The sequence below is a fragment of the Bufo bufo genome, chromosome 4, assembly GCF_905171765.1.
Source record: "Bufo bufo chromosome 4, aBufBuf1.1, whole genome shotgun sequence".
NCBI classification, from domain to species: Eukaryota; Metazoa; Chordata; class Amphibia; order Anura; family Bufonidae; genus Bufo; species Bufo bufo.
In genome coordinates this window covers 634,031,859-634,053,078 of record NC_053392.1, presented here as the reverse complement: position 1 = coordinate 634,053,078, position 21,220 = coordinate 634,031,859, and the positions used below count along the sequence as shown (strand labels likewise).

The 21,220-nt window shown below is 51.4% G+C and overlaps 1 protein-coding gene across 4 annotated transcripts in view; it reads left to right on the top strand.

The window, feature by feature from the left end:
- LOC120999849 (cullin-9-like) overlaps window positions 1-21,220 on the top strand; it is a 105,209-nt gene that overhangs the window by 43,037 nt on the left and 40,952 nt on the right. For all 4 annotated transcript variants that reach the window (XM_040430873.1, XM_040430874.1, XM_040430871.1 and 1 more), the window contains 9 exons: window positions 2,077-2,217; window positions 2,303-2,467; window positions 2,542-2,705; window positions 2,786-2,879; window positions 5,291-5,365; window positions 9,705-9,815; window positions 11,181-11,298; window positions 11,392-11,525; window positions 15,305-15,396. In XM_040430873.1, coding sequence (XP_040286807.1) covers window positions 2,077-2,217; window positions 2,303-2,467; window positions 2,542-2,705; window positions 2,786-2,879; window positions 5,291-5,365; window positions 9,705-9,815; window positions 11,181-11,298; window positions 11,392-11,525; window positions 15,305-15,396 — 1,094 coding nt within the window. The remainder of the gene's footprint in view (window positions 1-2,076; window positions 2,218-2,302; window positions 2,468-2,541; window positions 2,706-2,785; window positions 2,880-5,290; window positions 5,366-9,704; window positions 9,816-11,180; window positions 11,299-11,391; window positions 11,526-15,304; window positions 15,397-21,220) is intronic.

Here is a 21,220-nt window from a genome sequence, read left to right as displayed (position 1 = left end):
CTGGTGCCATCTCTTCTCCAGGTAAGTGACACACACACACACCTGACCGTCCACATGATGTAACCTAATTCATCAGACCAGGCCGCCTTCTTTTTTTCCTCTGGTAAGTGCACCCGGCCGTCCACATGATGTAACCTGATTCCTCAGACCAGGCCACCACCTTGCCTTAGTGCACCTGGTGCCATATTTTCCTCAGGTAAGTGCACCCGGCCGTCCACATGATATAGCATGATTCCTCAGACCAGGCCACCTCCTTCCCATAGTGCACCTGGTGCCATCTCTTCCCCAGTTAATGAGATGCACATGCACCCGGCCGTCCACATGATGTAACCTGATTCCTCAGACCAGGCCACCTCCTTCCCATAGTGCACCTGGTGCCATCTCTTCCCCAGTTAATGAGACGCACATGCACCCGGCCGTCCACATGATGTAACCTGATTCCTCAGACCAGGCCACCTCCTTCCCATAGTGCACCTGGTGCCATCTCTTCCCCAGTTAATGAGACGCACATGCACCCGGCCGTCCACATGATGTAACCTGATTCCTCAGACCAGGCCACCTCCTTCCCATAGTGCACCTGGTGCCATCTCTTCCCCAGTTAATGAGACGCACATGCACCCGGCCGTCCACATGATGTAACCTGATTCCTCAGACCAGGCCACCACCTTCCCATAGTGCACCTGGTGCCATATTTTCCTCAGGTAAGTGCACCCAGCCATCCACATGATGTAACCTGATTCCTCAGACCAGGCCACCACCCTCCCATAGTGCACCTGGTGCCATATTTTCCTCAGGTAAGTGCACCCGGCCGTCCACATGATGTAACCTGATTCCTCAGACCAGGCCACCTCCTTCCCATAGTGCACCTGGTGCCATCTCTTCCCCAGTTAATGAGATGCACATGCACCCGGCCGTCCACATGATGTAACCTGATTCCTCAGACCAGGCCACCTCCTTCCCATAGTGCACCTGGTGCCATCTCTTCCCCAGTTAATGAGACGCACATGCACCCGGCCGTCCACATGATGTAACCTGATTCCTCAGACCAGGCCACCTCCTTCCCATAGTGCACCTGGTGCCATCTCTTCCCCAGTTAATGAGACGCACATGCACCCGGCCGTCCACATGATGTAACCTGATTCCTCAGACCAGGCCACCTCCTTCCCATAGTGCACCTGGTGCCATCTCTTCCCCAGTTAATGAGACGCACATGCACCCGGCCGTCCACATGATGTAACCTGATTCCTCAGACCAGGCCACCACCTTCCCATAGTGCACCTGGTGCCATATTTTCCTCAGGTAAGTGCACCCAGCCATCCACATGATGTAACCTGATTCCTCAGACCAGGCCACCACCCTCCCATAGTGCACCTGGTGCCATATTTTCCTCAGGTAAGTGCACCCGGCCGTCCACATGATGTAACCTGATTCCTCAGACCAGGTCCTCGTCTTCCATTGCTCCATGCACCAGTTGTGCAGGGTTCGGCAGGAGCACTCTGCGGTCGCACAGCTCCATACTCGACAATCTTCCATGCCCCATGTGCCCTGACACCTTTCTATAATCGCCAGCAGGTTGCTCTAGGGTACGGGCACATGGAGTTTTGGGGCAGATTTTCCTGTGGATTTTTCAACCGAAGCCAGAAAGAATTTGAAAGGATTTGGAAATAGGAAATGAAACCTCCTCATTTAACCGACCCCAACTCCACTGCGAGGTTGGATCAGACGCCTCGCCTTCAAACCCCCCCCCCCGCCCCAACATATCGGGGAGCCCATGACCGGTTACTGGTTCCCCGGTTGGCCCTTTCTGGAGCACCTTTGGTAGGTTCTGACCACCACATACTGGGGACAACCTGTAGGACCAGCGGTTCTGGAGACGCTCAGTTTGGCCGCTGTTACTCAGATCCTTTCGCTCATTTTTCAGGCTTTTAACATCAACCTCAAGACCTGACTTCCCGTCTCACTGGTGCCATTGTCCCTGGGTAGTCGGTGTTGGTTGCTCGGTGGGGTGTCCCTGCTGCTGCCATCTCCGTGGTCCTCTCCAGGACTTTACATTCTCGTCCTCTGTGTCTTCTGCAGAACTGCTGGAATGAATATCTGAGCACTCGCATCGAGCAGAACCTGGTCCTGACCTGTACGTGTCCCACCACGGACTGCCTGGCACAGCCCACATCTGACTTCATCCGGAAGATCATCTCCTCCAAGGAGGTGATAGAGAAGGTACCCTGGCATGATGGCCTCCTCTCACCATGGCCCCCGCCTGCCTGCACGTGGCTGGAGATGTCTCTTTTGTGCTCTCTTCTAGTATGAGAAGGCTTTGCTCCGTGGATTCGTGGAAAGCTGTTCTAACCTGACGTGGTGCACCAACCCCCAGGGCTGTGACCGCATTCTGTGCAAGGAAGGCCTAGGAAGCGGGGCGGCCTGCGCCAAGTGCTCCTGGATGTCCTGCTTTAACTGCAGTTTCCCTGAGGTGAGACCTGTTCACAGCAGCGTTTTGTTCCAGTGGTGCATGCAGAACATCAATGCCTGTCGCTTGGCCCTCAGGCTCACTACCCAGCCAGCTGCAGCCATATGTCTCAGTGGATGGACGACGGAGGCTTCTATGAGGGAATGACCCTTGAGGCGCAGAGCAAGCACCTGACCAAGCTCATATCCAAGCATTGCCCCAGCTGCCAGGCTCCTATCGAGAAGAACGAGGGCTGCCTTCAGTAAGTGCCACCCCGCCCGCGGCCATGTACATCCCCTCCCCCACTACCATCCCGCCATGACTCTGCTCTCCTCTATACAGCATGACCTGTGCCAAGTGTAAGCACGGCTTCTGCTGGCGCTGCCTGAAGCCCTGGAAGCCTACCCACAAGGACTACTACAACTGCTCGGCCATGGTGAGTGTGTCTTCTCGGGGCGCAGCCTGCGCCCCCTCGTTCTGTGCGGCCCATGGTGAGTGTGTCTTCTCGGGGCGCAGCCTGCGCCCCCCTCGTTCTGTGCTGCCCATGGTGAGTGTGTCTTCTCGGGGCGCAGCCTGCTCCCCCTCGTTCTGTGCTGCCCATGGTGAGTGTGTCTTCTCGGGGCGCATCCTGCGCCCCCTCATTCTGTGCTGCCCATAGTGAGTGTGTCTTCTCGGGGAGCAGCCTGCGCCCCCTCATTCTGTGCGGCCCATGGTGAGTGTGTCTTCTCGGGGCGCAGCCTGCTCCCCCTCGTTCTGTGCTGCCCATGGTGAGTGTGTCTTCTCGGGGCGCATCCTGCGCCCCCTCATTCTGTGCTGCCCATAGTGAGTGTGTCTTCTCGGGGAGCAGCCCGCGCCCCCTCATTCTGTGCGGCCCATGGTGAGTGTGTCTTCTCGGGGCGCAGCCTGCTCCCCCTCATTCTGTGCGGCCCATGGTGAGTGTGTCTTCTCGGGGGGCAGCCTGCGCCCCCTCGTTCTGTGCGGCCCATGGTGAGTGTGTCTTCTCGGGGAGCAGCCTGCGCCCCCTCGTTCTGTGCGGCCCATGGTGAGTGTGTCTTCTCGGGGCGCAGCCTGCTCCCCCTCGTTCTGTGCTGCCCATGGTGAGTGTGTCTTCTCGGGGCGCATCCTGCGCCCCCTCGTTCTGTGCTGCCCATAGTGAGTGTGTCTTCTCGGGGAGCAGCCTGCGCCCCCTCATTCTGTGCGGCCCATGGTGAGTGTGTCTTCTCGGGGAGCAGCCTGCGCCCCCCTCATTCTGTGCTGCCCATGGTGAGTGTGTCTTCTCGGGGCGCAGCCTGCGCCCCCTCGTTCTGTGCGGCCCATGGTGAGTGTGTCTTCTCGGGGCGCAGCCTGCGCCCCCTCGTTCTGTGCGGCCCATGGTGAGTGTGTCTTCTCGGGGGGCAGCCTGCGCCCCCTCGTTCTGTGCGGCCCATGGTGAGTGTGTCTTCTCGGGGAGCAGCCTGCGCCCCCCTCATTCTGTGCTGCCCATGGTGAGTGTGTCTTCTCGGGGAGCAGCCTGCGCCCCCCTCATTCTGTGCTGCCCATGGTGAGTGTGTTTTCTCGGGGAGCAGCCTGCGCCCCCCTCGTTCTGTGCTGCCCATGGTGAGTGTGTCTTCTCGGGGCGCAGCCTGCGCCCCCCTCGTTCTGTGCGGCCCATGGTGAGTGTGTCTTCTCGGGGCGCAGCCTGCGCCCCCTCGTTCTGTGCGGCCCATGGTGAGTGTGTCGTCTCGGGGCGCAGCCTGCGCCCCCCTCATTCTGTGCTGCCCATGGTGAGTGTGTCTTCTCGGGGCGCAGCCTGCGCCCCCCTCGTTCTGTGCGGCCCATGGTGAGTGTGTCTTCTCGGGGCGCAGCCTGCGCCCCCTCGTTCTGTGCTGTCCATGGTGAGTGTGTCTTCTCGGGGCGCAGCCTGCGCCCCCCTCATTTTGTGCGGCCCATGGTGAGTGTGTCTTCTCGGGGCGCAGCCTGCGCCCCCCTCATTCTGTGCTGCCCATGGTGAGTGTGTCTTCTCGGGGCGCAGCCTGCGCCCCCTCATTCTGTGCTGCCCATGGTGAGTGTGTCTTCTCGGGGCGCAGCCTGCGCCCCCCTCATTCTGTGCTGCCCATGGGGAGTGTGTCTTCTCGGGGAGCAGCCTGCGCCCCCCTCATTCTGTGCGGCCCATGGTGAGTGTGTCTTCTCGGGGCGCAGCCTGCGCCCCCCTCATTCTGTGCTGCCCATGGTGAGTGTGTTTTCTCGGGGAGCAGCCTGCGCCCCCCTCGTTCTGTGCTGCCCATGGTGAGTGTGTCTTCTCGGGGCGCAGCCTGCGCCCCCCTCGTTCTGTGCGGCCCATGGTGAGTGTGTCTTCTCGGGGCGCAGCCTGCGCCCCCTCGTTCTGTGCGGCCCATGGTGAGTGTGTCTTCTCGGGGCGCAGCCTGCGCCCCCTCGTTCTGTGCGGCCCATGGTGAGTGTGTCTTCTCGGGGCGCAGCCTGCGCCCCCCTCATTCTGTGCTGCCCATGGTGAGTGTGTCTTCTCGGGGAGCAGCCTGCGCCCCCCTCATTCTGTGCTGCCCATGGTGAGTGTGTCTTCTCGGGGCGCAGCCTGCGCCCCCTCGTTCTGTGCTGCCCATGGTGAGTGTGTCTTCTCGGGGCGCAGCCTGCGCCCCCTCGTTCTGTGCTACCCATGGTGAGTGTGTCTTCTCGGGGCGCAGCCTGCGCCCCCCTCGTTCTGTGCGGCCCATGGTGAGTGTGTCTTCTCGGGGCGCAGCCTGCGCCCCCTCGTTCTGTGCTGCCCATGGTGAGTGTGTCTTCTCGGGGCGCAGCCTGCGCCCCCCTCGTTCTGTGCTGCCCATGGTCATCGTGTGCTTTGTCTTGGGACAGGTCAGCAAAGCCGCACGTCAGGAGAAGAGGTTCCAGGATTATAATGAGAGGTGCACATTCCAGCATCAGTCAAAGGTAGGTGGGGCCCCTGGGCGATAGAGCCACGGTCATGCCTCGTCCATTTAGTCTCTTTAAGAAACTCCGCTTGTACAGAATGTCAGGCCTGAGTGTGTATTTGTGTGGACTCGTCGGTGTGTCGCCTGTAATAGCTGTAACCTGCCCCATTACATCAGCATGCCGCATTATTAAATAATGTCACCATATACACTGTGATACTCGCACAATGCCCTATAATACTGCCACACAGTGCTGGAATAATACTGCCACACAGTGCTGGAATAATACTGCCATATACTGCTGCACAGTGCTGGAATAATACAGCCGTACACTGCCACACAGTGCTGGAATAATACTGCCACACAGTGCTGGAATAATACTGCCACACAGTGCTGGAATAATACTGCCATATACTGCCACACAGTGCTGGAATAATACTGCCATATACTGCCACACAGTGCTGGAATAATACTGCCGCACAGTGCTGGAATAATACTGCCATATACTGCTGCACAGTGCTGGAATAATACTGCCACACAGTGCTGGAATAATACTGCCATATACTGCCACACAGTGCTGGAATAATACTGCCATATACTGCTGCACAGTGCTGGAATAATACAGCCGTAGACTGCCACACAGTGCTGGAATAATACTGCCACACAGTGCTGGAATAATACTGCCATATACTGCCCCATAGTGCTGGAATAATACAGCCGTGCACTGCCACACAGTGCTGGAATAATACTGCTATATACTGCCACACAGTGCTGTAATAATACTGCCACATACCACCACACAGTGCTGGAATAATACTGCCATATACTGCTGCACAGTGCTGGAATAATACAGCCGTACACTGCCATACAGTGCTGGAATTATACTGCCACACAGTGCTGGAATAATACTGCTATATACTGCCACACAGTGCTGGAATAATACTGCCACATAGTGCTGGAATAATACAGCCGTGCACTGCCACACAGTGCTGGAATAATACTGCTATATACTGCCACACAGTGCTGTAATAATACTGCCATATACCACCACACAGTGCTGGAATAATACTGCCATATACTGCTGCACAGTGCTGGAATAATACAGCCGTACACTGCCATACAGTGCTGGAATTATACTGCCACACAGTGCTGGAATAATACTGCTATATACTGCCACACAGTGCTGGAATAATACTGCCATATACTGCCACATAGTGCTGGAATAATACAGCCGTGCACTGCCACACAGTGCTGGAATAATACTGCTATATACTGCCACACAGTGCTGGAATAATACTGCCGTAGACTGCCACACAGTGCTGGAATAATACTGCCGTAGACTGCCACACAGTGCTGGAATAATACTGCCGTAGACTGCCACACAGTGCTGGAATAATACTGCCACACAGTGCTGGAATAATACTGCCATATACTGCTGCACAGTGCTGGAATAATACAGCCGTACACTGCCACACAGTGCTGGAATAATACTGCCACACAGTGCTGGAATAATACTGCCACACAGTGCTGGAATAATACTGCCATATACTGCCACACAGTGCTGGAATAATACTGCCATATACTGCCACACAGTGCTGGAATAATACTGCCGCACAGTGCTGGAATAATACTGCCATATACTGCTGCACAGTGCTGGAATAATACTGCCACACAGTGCTGGAATAATACTGCCATATACTGCCACACAGTGCTGGAATAATACTGCCATATACTGCTGCACAGTGCTGGAATAATACAGCCGTAGACTGCCACACAGTGCTGGAATAATACTGCCACACAGTGCTGGAATAATACTGCCATATACTGCCCCATAGTGCTGGAATAATACAGCCGTGCACTGCCACACAGTGCTGGAATAATACTGCTATATACTGCCACACAGTGCTGTAATAATACTGCCACATACCACCACACAGTGCTGGAATAATACTGCCATATACTGCTGCACAGTGCTGGAATAATACAGCCGTACACTGCCATACAGTGCTGGAATTATACTGCCACACAGTGCTGGAATAATACTGCTATATACTGCCACACAGTGCTGGAATAATACTGCCATATACCACCACACAGTGCTGGAATAATACTGCCATATACTGCTGCACAGTGCTGGAATAATACAGCCGTACACTGCCATACAGTGCTGGAATTATACTGCCACACAGTGCTGGAATAATACTGCCACATAGTGCTGGAATAATACAGCCGTGCACTGCCACACAGTGCTGGAATAATACTGCTATATACTGCCACACAGTGCTGTAATAATACTGCCATATACCACCACACAGTGCTGGAATAATACTGCCATATACTGCTGCACAGTGCTGGAATAATACAGCCGTACACTGCCATACAGTGCTGGAATTATACTGCCACACAGTGCTGGAATAATACTGCTATATACTGCCACACAGTGCTGGAATAATACTGCCATATACTGCCACATAGTGCTGGAATAATACAGCCGTGCACTGCCACACAGTGCTGGAATAATACTGCTATATACTGCCACACAGTGCTGGAATAATACTGCCGTAGACTGCCACACAGTGCTGGAATAATACTGCCGTAGACTGCCACACAGTGCTGGAATAATACTGCCGTAGACTGCCACACAGTGCTGGAATAATACTGCCGTAGACTGCCACACAGTGCTGGAATAATACTGCCGTAGACTGCCACACAGTGCTGGAATAATACTGCCGCACAGTGCTGGAATAATACTGCCGTACACTGCTGAAACACCTTCATGCAGCAGCTAAATAATATGCAGGGATCAGATAGACCAGCCACATAGTCCCTGATGTCTAGTTCTGGCACAATGTGCACATACAGCGGGATGTTTGGGCCACCTCGTTAATGGTCATGATTTCCCTGTATAAATGGTTGGTTGTTACGATAAATCTACCATATCGGAGACGCACACGGCGATATCTGAGGAGTGAGATGACGTTTACTGGATTTACAGAAAGTGCTAGAACTGTTTATACAGAATTCGGCCGGTGCAGACATTTATTGATTCCAAAACCTTTAGAAGTAATTATTGGAGCTCCGATCGGCTTGGTAAGCTCAGCGACCCCTGACCTCCATACACAGGGGAATCCAATCATGAGAAAGAGGATTTAAGAGTATTTAGGGGAAGGATACAGATGTCTCAGAGATTTCAGCTTCTGTTTCCACAGTTAGGAACATATTGAGGAGATGGAAGACCACAGGCTCAGTTCAAGTTAAGGCTCGAAGTGGCCGACCAAGAAGAATCTCGGATAGACAGAAGCGACGAATGGTGAGAACAGTCAGAGTCAACCCACAGACCAGCACCAAAGACCTACAACATCATCTTGCTGCAGATGGAGTCACTGTGCATCGTCCAACCATTCGGAGCACTTTACACAAGGAGATGCTGGATGCGAGAGCGATGCAGAGGAAGCCTTTTCTCCGCCTGAGGTCGGCTAAAGCACATGTGGACAAGCCAGCTTCATTCTGGAATAAGGTGCTGTGGACTGATGAAACTAAAATGGAGTTATTTGGCCATAACAAGGGGCGTTATGGATGGAGGAAAAAGAACACAGCATTCCAAGAAAAACACCTGCTACCTACAGTAAAGTATGGTGGTGGTTCCATCATGCTGTGGGGCTGTGGGGCCAGTGCAGGGACTGGGAATCTGGTTGGATTCCACTCAGTATCAGCAGATTCTGGAGACCAATGTCCAGGAATCAGTGACAAAGCTGAAGCTGCGCCGGGGCTGGATCTTCCAACAAGACAACGACCCTAAATACTGGTCAAAATCCACTAAGGCATTTATGCCGAGGAACAAGTACAACGTTCTGGAATGGCCTCTCAGTCCCCAGACCTGAAGATAAAGAGCTGTCCATGCTCGGAAGCCACCAAACCTGAATGAACTAAAGAAGTTTTGTAAAGAGGAAAGGTCCAAAATACCTTCAACCAGAATCCAGACTCTCATTGGAACCTACAGGAAGTGTTTAGAGGCTGTGATTTCTGCAGAAGGAGGATCTACTAAATAGTGATGTCATTTCTTTTCTGTGGTGCCCAAATGTCTGCACCGGCCTGATTGTGTATAAACAGTTCTAACACTTTCTGTAAATCCAGTAAACGTCATCTCACTCCTCAGATATCCCTGTGTGTGTCTCCGATATGATAGATTTATCGTAACAACCAACGATTTATACAGGAAAATCATGAGGATTGACAAGGTGGCCCAAACATTTCCATCCCACTGTATACTACTGCCATACATGGCTATAATGCCGCCATACAGGACAGGAGGGGGGGTCGCCACACACTCCCCGTTGACGCTGTTCCTGTCTGTGCAGGATTTTGCAGTGTCTCTGAGGAATCGGCTGTGTGTCCTTAATGAAGAACCTCCTCTGCGGACCATGAGCCTCCTCATTACCGCCTGCAGGGTGCTGGAGATGAGCCGCAAGGTAAGAGGAAGGATCGCACCTCCCCTGCAGGGGCAGTCACCAGGTCCTCTCCGTGTGTCTGATGGGGGAGAGGTACCCCAGTGTGATCACGTGTGGCGGGGCTGCAGCTGCGTGTGGCCACGTGCTGTGTGTGGCCGGGATGGTGACCACATGCTGCGTGTGGCTATGTACCGTGTGGTGGGGGTGTGACCACGTGATGTGTGTAGTGGGGCTGTGACCACGTGATGTGTGTAGTGGGGGTGTGGCCACGTGCTGTGTGTGGCAGGGATGGTGACCACATGCTGCGTGTGGCGGGGGTGTGGCTATGTACCGTGTGGTGGGGGTGTGACCACGTGCTGTGTGTAGTGGGGGTGTGGCCACGTGCTGTGTGTAGTGGGGCTGTGGCCACGTGCTGTGTGTAGTGGGGCTGTGGCCACGTGCTGTGTGTAGCTGGGCTGTGGCCACGTGCTGTGTGTGGCCACGTGCTGTGTGTGGCGGAGCTGTGGCCACGTGCTGTGTGTAGTGGGGCTGTGGCCACGTGCTGTGTGTAGCGGGGCTGTGGCCACGTGCTGTGTGTAGCGGGGCTGTGGCCACGTGCTGTGTGTAGCGGGGCTGTGGCCACGTGCTGTGTGTAGCGGGGCTGTGGCCACGTGCTGTGTGTAGCGGGGCTGTGGCCACGTGCTGTGTGTAGCGGGGCTGTGGCCACGTGCTGTGTGTAGCGGGGCTGTGGCCACGTGCTGTGTGTAGCGGGGCTGTGGCCACGTGATGTGTGTGGCAGGGGTGTGGCCACGTGATGTGTGTGGCAGGGGTGTGGCCACGTGCTGTGTGGGGCGGGGCTGTGGCCACGTGCTGTGTGTGGCGGGGCTGTGGCCACGTGCTGTGTGTAGTGGGGCTGTGACCACGTGATGTGTGTAGTGGGGGTGTGGCCAGGATGGTGACCACATGCTGCGTGTGGCTATGTACCGTGTGGTGGGGGTGTGACCACGTGATGTGTGTAGTGGGGGTGTGACCACGTGATGTGTGTAGTGGGGCTGTGACCACGTGATGTGTGTAGTGGGGGTGTGGCCACGTGCTGTGTGTGGCAGGGATGGTGACCACATGCTGCGTGTGGCGGGGGTGTGGCTATGTACCGTGTGGTGGGGGTGTGACCACGTGCTGTGTGTAGTGGAGGTGTGGCCACGTGCTGTGTGTAGTGGAGGTGTAGCCACGTGCTGTGTGTAGTGGGGGTGTGGCCACGTGCTGTGTGTAGTGGGGGTGTGGCCACGTGCTGTGTGTAGTGGGGCTGTGGCCACGTGCTGTGTGTGGCGGGGCTGTGGCCACGTGCTGTGTGTGGTGTGACCACTTGCTGCTTGTGGTGGGGGTGTGACCACGGGCTGTGTCTCGCAGGTCCTCGGTTACTCCTGTGTGTACAGTTACTATAATCAGGACTCGGAGCGGCTCGATGTGTTGGAGTCTCAGACAGAAAACCTGGAGTTCCACGTGAACGGTCTTCAGATTCTGCTCGGTGAGAAGGTGCTCTGTGCTGTGGGACGAGGGACTCCTCGTGGTTTGGGGTTGGGACCCTAATTTGTTGTCTGTACCTGTCCCTCCTCTCCAGAGAACAGCCTTCTCCAAAGCGAGGACCTCGCCTGCTCCGTGCGGCTCCTCGGTACTGACAAGTACAACAGTGGACTAGAACTGGTCAGGAGAGTCCAGGAGAGACTGAACGGCATCCTGCAGCACTCCACCCAGGTGAGCAGATATCACACACCAGAGCTATCCTCCTGTACTGTGAATCCTCTAGACATGGACGGGGCTATCCTCCAATACTGTGTACATGGACGGGGCTATCCTTCTGTACTGTGTACATGGACGGGGCTATCCTTCTGTACTGTGTACATGGACGGGGCTATCCTTCTGTACTGTGTACATGGACGGGGCTATCCTTCTGTACTGTGTACATGGACGGGGCTATCCTTCTGTACTGCAAATCCTGTAGACATGGAGTGGGCTATCCTTCTGTACTGTGTCCTATGTACATGGGCAGGGCTATCCTTCTGTACTGTGTCCTGTAGACATGGAGTGGGCTATCCTCCAATACTGTGTACATGGACGGGGCTATCCTTCTGTACTGTGTACATGGACGGGGCTATCCTTCTGTACTGCAAATCCTGTAGACATGGAGTGGGCTATCCTTCTGTACTGTGTCCTATGTACATGGGCAGGGCTATCCTTCTGTACTGTGTCCTGTGTACATGGAGTGGGCTATCCTTCTGTACTGTGAATTCTGTAGACATGGAGTGGGCTATCCTTCTGTACTGTGTCCTATGTACATGGGCAGGGCTATCCTTCTGTACTGTGTACATGGGCAGGGCTATCCTTCTGTACTGTGTACATGGACAGGGGCTATCCTTCTGTACTGTGTCCTGTGTACATGGGCAGGGCTATCCTTCTGTACTGTGTACATGGACGGGGCTATCCTTCTGTACTGTGTCCTGTGTACATGGACGGGACTATCCTCCTGTACTGTGAATCCTGTAGATGTACACAGGGCTACCCTCATTTTACTGTGTTCTGTGTACACGGAGTGGGCTATCCTTCTGTACTGTGTCCTATGTACATGGGCAGGGCTATCCTTCTGTACTGTGTACATGGACAGGGGCTATCCTTCTGTACTGTGTACATGGACAGGGGCTATCCTTCTGTACTGTGTCCTGTGTACATGGAGTGGGCTATCCTTCTGTACTGTGAATTCTGTAGACATGGAGTGGGCTATCCTTCTGTACTGTGTCCTATGTACATGGGCAGGGCTATCCTTCTGTACTGTGTACATGGGCAGGGCTATCCTTCTGTACTGTGTACATGGACAGGGGCTATCCTTCTGTACTGTGTCCTGTGTACATGGGCAGGGCTATCCTTCTGTACTGTGTACATGGACGGGGCTATCCTTCTGTACTGTGTCCTGTGTACATGGACGGGACTATCCTCCTGTACTGTGAATCCTGTAGATGTACACAGGGCTACCCTCCTTTTACTGTGTTCTGTGTACATGGAGTGGGCTATCCTTCTGTACTGTGTCCTATGTACATGGGCAGGGCTATCCTTCTGTACTGTGTCCTATGTACATGGGCAGGGCTATCCTTCTGTACTGTGTACATGGACGGGGCTATCCTTCTGTACTGTGTCCTGTGTACATGGACGGGGCTATCCTTCTGTACTGTGTACATGGACGGGGCTATCCTTCTGTACTGTGTACATGGACGGGGCTATCCTTCTGTACTGTGTACATGGACGGGGCTATCCTTCTGTACTGTGTACATGGACGGGGCTATCCTTCTGTACTGTGTCCTGTGTACATGGACGGGGCTATCCTTCTGTACTGTGTCCTGTGTACATGGACGGGACTATCCTCCTGTACTGTGAATCCTGTAGATGTACACAGGGCTACCCTCCTTTTACTGTGTTCTGTGTACATGGACGGGGCTATCCTTCTGTACTGTGTCCTATGTACATAGACTGGGCTATCCTTCTGTACTGTGTCCTATGTACATAGACTGGGCTATCCTTCTGTAGTGTGTCCTATGTACATAGACTGGGCTATCCTTCTGTACTGTGTCCTATGTACATAGACGGGGCTATCCTTCTGTACTGTGTCCTATGTACATAACCAGGTGTCCTATGTACATAACCAGGGCTATCCTTCTGTAGTGTGTCCTATGTACATAGACTGGGCTATCCTTCTGTACGGTGTCCTATGTACATAGACGGGGCTATCCTTCTGTACGGTGTCCTATGTACATAGACGGGGCTATCCTTCTGTACTGTGTCCTATGTACATGGATGGGGCTATCCTTCTGCACTGTGTCCTATGTACATAGACGGGGCTATCCTTCTTACTGTGTCCTGTGTATATGGACGGGGCTATTCTTCTGTACTGTGTCCTATGTACATGGATGGAGCTATCCTTCTGTACTGTGTCCTATGTACATAGACGGGGCTATCCTTCTGTACTGTGTACATGGACAGAGCTATCCTCCTTGTACTGTGTACATGGACAGAGCTATCCTCCTTGTACTGTGTACATGGACAGAGCTATCCTCCTTCTACTGAGTACATAGCTATCTTTCTTGTACTGTGTACATGGACAGAGCTATCCTCCTTGTACTGTGTACATGGACAGAGCTATCCTCCTTGTACTGTGTACATGGACAGAGCTATCCTCCTTGTACTGTGTACATGGACAGAGCTATCCTCCTTGTACTGTGTACATGGACAGAGCTATCCTCCTTGTACTGTGTACATGGACAGAGCTATCCTCCTTGTACTGTGTCCTGTAAAGATAGATTGGACTATCCTCCTGTGTCCTATAGACATAGACAGGGCTATTCTTCTTTACTGTTTGTCCTATAGACTTGGAAGTGTGGGCTGTCCTCCTTTGCTTGTTAGGTGTAAGGGCAGTTGGGGCTATCCTCCTGGGGTGTGATATGTAGGAGCAGTTGAAGCTGTCCTCCTGTGGGGTGATGTGTAGAGGCATTTGGGGCTATCCTCCTGGGGTTTGAGGTGGGGCTATCCTCCTGGGGTTTGAGGTGGGGCTATCCTCCTGGGGTTTGAGGTGGGGCTATCCTCCTGGGGTGTGATGTGTAGGGGCTGTTGGAGCTATCCTTCTGGGGTGTGAGGTGTAGAGGCAGTTGGGGTTATCCTTCTGGGATGTGATGTGTAGGGCAGTTGGGATTATGCTCCTGGGGTTTCAGGTGTAGGTGCAGTTGTGGCTATCCTCCTGGGGTGTAAGGTGTAGGGGCAGTTGAGGCTATCCTCCTGGGGTGTAAGGTGCAGGGGCAGTTGAGGCTATCCTCCTGGGGTGTAAGGTGCAGGGGCAGTTGAGGCTATCCTCTTGGGGTGTGATGTGTAGGGGCAGTTGGGGATATGCTCCTAGGGTTTCAGGTGTAGGGGAAGTTGGGGCTATCCTCCTGGGATATGATGTGTAGGGGTAGTTGGGCCTGTCCTCCTTGGGTTGTTAGGTGTAGGGGCTGTTGAGGCTTTCCTCCTAGGGTTTAAGGTGTTGGGGCAGTTGGAGCTATCCTCCTGGGGTTTGAGGTGTTGGGGCTATCCACCTGGGATGTGAGGTGTAGGGGCAGTTTGGGCTATCTTCCTGGGGTGTGAGGTGTTGGGGCTATCCTCCTTGGGTGTGAGGTGTAGGGGCAGTTGGAGCTATACTTCTGGGGTGTGATGTGTAAGGCAGTTGAGGTTATGCTCCTGGGGTTTCAAGTGTAGGGACAGTTGGGGCTATCCTCCTGGGGTGAGGTGTAGGGGCAGTTGGGGATGTCCTCCTGGGTTTTGAGGTGTTGGGACTATCCTCCTGGGGCGTGAGGTGTAGGTGCAGTTGGGGCTATCCTCCTGGGGTGTGAGGTGTTGGGGCTATCCTCCTGGGGTGTGAGGTGTAGGGGCTGTTGGGGCTATCCTCCTGGGGTGTGAGGTGTAGGGGCAGTTGGGGCTATCCTCCTGGGGTGTGACATGTAGACTTTATCTTTCAGGACTTCTGTGTTGGATTCCTCTCTGACGCCAGTGAGAAGGGGATGAAGTCGTCCAGCGTGGCAGACGTGGCGCCGTTCCCTGAAGCTGCAAAGTAAGATCCCTGGCTCTTATTGGTTGCTCTCTTATACTTCTTTCCTTTTCATTGGTGGAGTTCCACTTTGGAGGCGTATCCCAGGGTCCTAGGAGGTGGGAGAACTGATCATGTGATTATGAAGACGGGCTGGACTCCACCCATAAAGCAATGTCTCCCACAAAGCATTAGGAGACCTCTCCCACCTATCGCTGATCACAAGACCGGAGTTCAGGGGCTCCTAGTGGAGCTACACTTCACCCTCTCCCTGCCCCTCCACCCTACTCCCTGCCCCTCCACCCTACTCCCTGCCCCTCCACCCTACTCCCTGCCCCTCCACCCTACTCCCTGCCCCTCCACCCTACTCCCTGCCCCTCCACCCTACTCCCTGCCCCTCCACCCTACTCCCTGCCCCTCCACCCTACTCCCATCATCCTGTCGACTGCTTCTACTCCCATCCTCCACTTTTCATCATTGACTGGTCCATTTATTGTGTGCTGTGTATATGTTCAAGCATCAGTGCGACTCCTGTCCATGCGACCCCTCGCCAAGACATAATGTATGTACACAGTGACTGCACCAGCAGAATAGTGAGTGCAGCTCTGCAGTATAATACAGGATGTATCTGAGGGTCAGTACAGGATAAGTAATGTATGTACATAGTGACTGCACCAGCAGAATAGTGAGTGCAGCTCTGGAGTATAATACAGGATGTAACTCAGGGTCAGTACAGGATAAGTAATGTATGTACACAGTGACTGCACCAGCAGAATAGTGAGTGCAGCTCTGGAGTATAATACAGGATGTAACCCAGGATCAGTACAGGATAAGTAATGTATGTACACAGTGACTGCACCAGCAGAATAGTGAGTGCAGCTCTGGAGTATAATACAGGATGTAACTCAGGATCAGTACAGGATAAGTAATGTATGTACACAGTGACTGCACCAGCAGAATAGTGAGTGCAGCTCTGGAGTATAATACAGGATGTAATTTAGGATCAGTACAGGATAAGTAATGTATGTGCACAGTGACTGCACCAGCAGAATAGTGAGTGCAGCTCTGGAGTATAATACAGAATGTAACTCAGGATCAGTACAGGATAAGTAATGTATGTACACAGTGACTGCACCAGCAGAATAGTGAGTGCAGCTCTGGAGTATAATACAGGATGTAACTCAGGATCATTACAGGATAAGTAATGTATGTACACAGTGACTGCACCAGCAGAATAGTGAGTGCAGCTCTGGAGTATAATACAGGATGTAACTCAGGGGATCAGTACAGGATAAGTAATGTATGTGCACAGTGACTGCACCAGCAGAATAGTGAGTGCAGCTCTGGAGTGTAATACAGGATGTAACTCAGGATCAGTACAGGATGAGTATTGTATGTACACAGTGACTGCACCAGCAGAATAGTGAGTGCAGCTCTGGAGTATAATACAGGATGTAACTCAGGATCAGTACAGGATAAGTAATGTATGTACACAGTGACTGCACCAGCAGAATAGTGAGTGCAGCTCTGGAGTATAATACAGGATGTAATTTAGGATCAGTACAGGATAAGTAATGTATGTGCACAGTGACTGCACCAGCAGAATAGTGAGTGCAGCTCTGGAGTATAATACAGAATGTAACTCAGGATCAGTACAGGATAAGTAATGTATGTACACAGTGACTGCACCAGCAGAATAGTGAGTGCAGCTCTGGAGTATAATACAGGATGTAACTCAGGATCATTACAGGATAAGTAATGTATGTACACAGTGACTGCACCAGCAGAATAGTGAGTGCAGCTCTGGAGTATAATACAGGATGTAACTCAGGGGATCAGTACAGGATAAGTAATGTATGTGCACAGTGACTGCACCAGCAGAATAGTGAGTGCAGCTCTGGAGTGTAATACAGCATGTAACTCAGGATCAGTACAGGATGAGTATTGTATGTACACAGTGACTGCACCAGCAGAATAGTGAGTGCAGCTCTGGGGTATAATACAGGATGTAACTCAGGATCAGTACAGGATAAGTAATGTATGTACACAGTGACTGCACCAGCAGAATAGTGAGTGCAGCTCTGGAGTATAATACAGGATGTAACTCAGGATCAGTACAGGATAAGTAATGTATGTACACGGTGACTGCACCAGCAGAATAGTGAGTGCAGCTCTGGAGTATAATACAGGATGTAACCCAGGATCAGTACAGGATAAGTAATGTATGTACACAGTGACTGCACCAGCAGAATAGTGAGTGCAGCTCTGGAGTATAATACAGGATATAACTCAGGATCAGTACAGGATAAGTAATGTATGTACACAGTGACTGCACCAGCAGAATAGTGAGTGCAGATCTGGAGTATAATACAGGATGTAACCCAGGATCAGTACAGGATAAGTAATGTATGTGCACAGTGACTGCACCAGCAGAATAGTGAGTGCAGCTCTGGAGTATAATACAGGATGTAACTCAGGATCAGTACAGGATAAGTAATGTATGTACCCAGTGACTGCACCAGCAGAATAGTGAGTGCAGCTCTGGAGTATAATACAGGATGTAACTCAGGATCAGTACAGGATAAGTAATGTATGTACACAGTGACTGCACCAGCAGAATAGTGAGTGCAGCTCTGGAGTATAATACAGGATGTAACTCAGGATCAGTACAGGATAAGTAATGTATGTACACAGTGACTGCACCAGCAGAATAGTGAGTGCAGCTCTGGAGTATAATACAGGATGTAACTCAGGATCAGTACAGGATAAGTAATGTATGTACACAGTGACTGCACCAGCAGAATAGTGAGTGCAGCTCTGGAGTATAATACAGGATATAACTCAGGATCAGTACAGGATAAGTAATGTATGTACCCAGTGACTGCACCAGCAGAATAGTGAGTGCAGCTCTGGAGTATAATACAGGATGTAACTCAGGATCAGTACAGGATAAGTAATGTATGTACACAGTGACTGCACCAGCAGAATAGTGAGTGCAGCTCTGGAGTATAATACAGGACGTAACTCAGGATCAGTACAGGATAAGTAATGTATGTACACAGTGACTGCACCAGCAGAATAGTGAGTGCAGCTCTGGAGTATAATACAGGACGTAACTCAGGATCAGTACAGGATAAGTAATGTATGTACACAGTGACTGCACCAGCAGAATAGTGAGTGCAGCTCTGGAGTATAATACAGGATGTAACTCCGGATCAGTACAGGATAAGTAATGTATGTATACAGTGACTGCACCAGCAGAATAGTGAGTGCAGCTCCGGAGTATAATACAGGATGTAACTCAGGATTAGTACAGGATAAGTAATGTATGTACACAGTGACTGCACCAGCAGAATAGTGAGTGCAGCTCTTGGGTATAATACAGGATGTAGCTCAGGATCAGTAATGTATGTACCCAGTGACTGCACCAGCAGAATAGTGAGTGCAGCTCTGGAGAATAATACAGGATGTAACTCAGGATCAGTACAGGATAAGTAATGTATGTATACAGTGACTGCACCAGCAGAATAGTGAGTGCAGCTCCGGAGTATAATACAGGATGTAATGGGATCAGTACAGGATAAGTAATGTATGTACACAGTGACTGCACCAGCAGAATAGTGAGTGCAGCTCTGGAGTATAATACAGGATGTAACTCAGGATCAGTACAGGATATGTAATGTATGTACACAGTGACTGCACCAGCAGAATAGTGAGTGCAGCTCTGGGGTATAATACAGGATGTAACTCAGGATCAGTACAGGATAAGTATTGTATGTACACAGTGACTGCACCAGCAGAATAGTGAGTGCAGCTCTGGAGTATAATACAGGATGTAACTCAGGATCAGTACAGGATAGGTAATGTATGTACACAGTGACTGCACCAGCAGAATAGTGAGTGCAGCTCTGGAGTATAATACAGGATGTAACTCAGGATCAGTACAGGATAGGTAATGTATGTACACAGTGACTGCACCAGCAGAATAGTGAGTGCAGCTCTGGAGTATAATACAGGATGTAACTCAGGATCAGTACAGGATAAGTAATGTATGTACACAGTGACTGCACCAGCAGAATAGTGAGTGCAGCTCTGGAGTATAATACAGGACGTAACTCAGGATCAGTACAGGATAAGTAATGTATGTACACAGTGACTGCACCAGCAGAATAGTGAGTGCAGCTCTGGAGTATAATACAGGATGTAACCCAGGATCAGTACAGGATAAGTAATGTATGTACACAGTGACTGCACCAGCAGAATAGTGAGTGCAGCTCTGGAGTATAATACAGGATGTAATTTAGGATCAGTACAGGATAAGTAATGTATGTACACAGTGACTGCACCAGCAGAATAGTGAGTGCAGCTCTGGAGTGTAATACAGGATGTAACTCAGGATCAGTACAGGATAAGTAATGTATGTACACAGTGACTGCACCAGCAGAATAGTGAGTGCAGCTCTGGAGTATAATACTGGATGTAACTCAGGATCAGTACAGGATAAGTAATGTATGTACACAGTGACTGCACCAGCAGAATAGTGAGTGCAGCTCTGGAGAATAATACAGGATGTAACTCAGGATTAGTACAGGATAAGTAATGTATGTACACAGTGACTGCACCAGCAGAATAGTGAGTGCAGCTCTGGGGTATAATACAGGATGTAGCTCAGGATCAGTAATGTATGTACCCAGTGACTGCACCAGCAGAATAGTGAGTGCAGCTCTGGAGAATAATACAGGATGTAACTCAGGATCAGTACAGGATAAGTAATGTATGTACACAGTGACTGCACCAGCAGAATAGTGAGTGCAGCTCTGGAGTATAATACAGGATGTAACTCAGGATCAGTACAGGATAAGTAATGTATGTACACAGTGACTGCACCAGCAGAATAGTGAGTGCAGCTTTGAAGTATAATACAGGATGTAACTTGGGATCAGTACAGGATAAGTAATGTATGTACACAGTGACTGCACCAGCAGAATAGTGAGTGCAGCTCTGGAGTATAATACAGGACGTAACTCAGGATTAGTACAGGATAAGTAATGTATGTACACAGTGACTGCACCAGCAGAATAGTGAGTGCAGCTCTGGAGTATAATACAGGATGTAACTCAGGATCAGTACAGGATAAGTAATGTATGTACACAGTGACTGCCCCAGCAGAATAGTGAGTGCAGCTCTGGAGTATAATACAGGATGTAACTCAGGATCAGTACAGGATAAGTAATGTATGTACACAGTGACTGCACCAGCAGAATAGTGAGTGCAGCTCTGGAGTATAATACAGGATATAACTCAGGATCAGTACAGGATAAGTAATGTATGTACCCAGTGACTGCACCAGCAGAATAGTGAGTGCAGCTCTGGAGTATAATACAGGATGTAACTCAGGATCAGTACAGGATAAGTAATGTATGTACACAGTGACTGCACCAGCAGAATAGTGAGTGCAGCTCTGGAGTATAATACAGGACGTAACTCAGGATCAGTACAGGATAAGTAATGTATGTACACAGTGACTGCACCAGCAGAATAGTGAGTGCAGCTCTGGAGTATAATACAGGACGTAACTCAGGATCAGTACAGGATAAGTAATGTATGTACACAGTGACTGCACCAGCAGAATAGTGAGTGCAGCTCTGGAGTATAATACAGGATGTAACTCCGGATCAGTACAGGATAAGTAATGTATGTACACAGTGACTGCACCAGCAGAATAGTGAGTGCTGCTCTGGAGTATAATACAGGATGTAGCTCAGGATCAGTAATGTATGTACCCAGTGACTGCACCAGCAGAATAGTGAGTGCAGCTCTGGAGAATAATACAGGATGTAACTCAGGA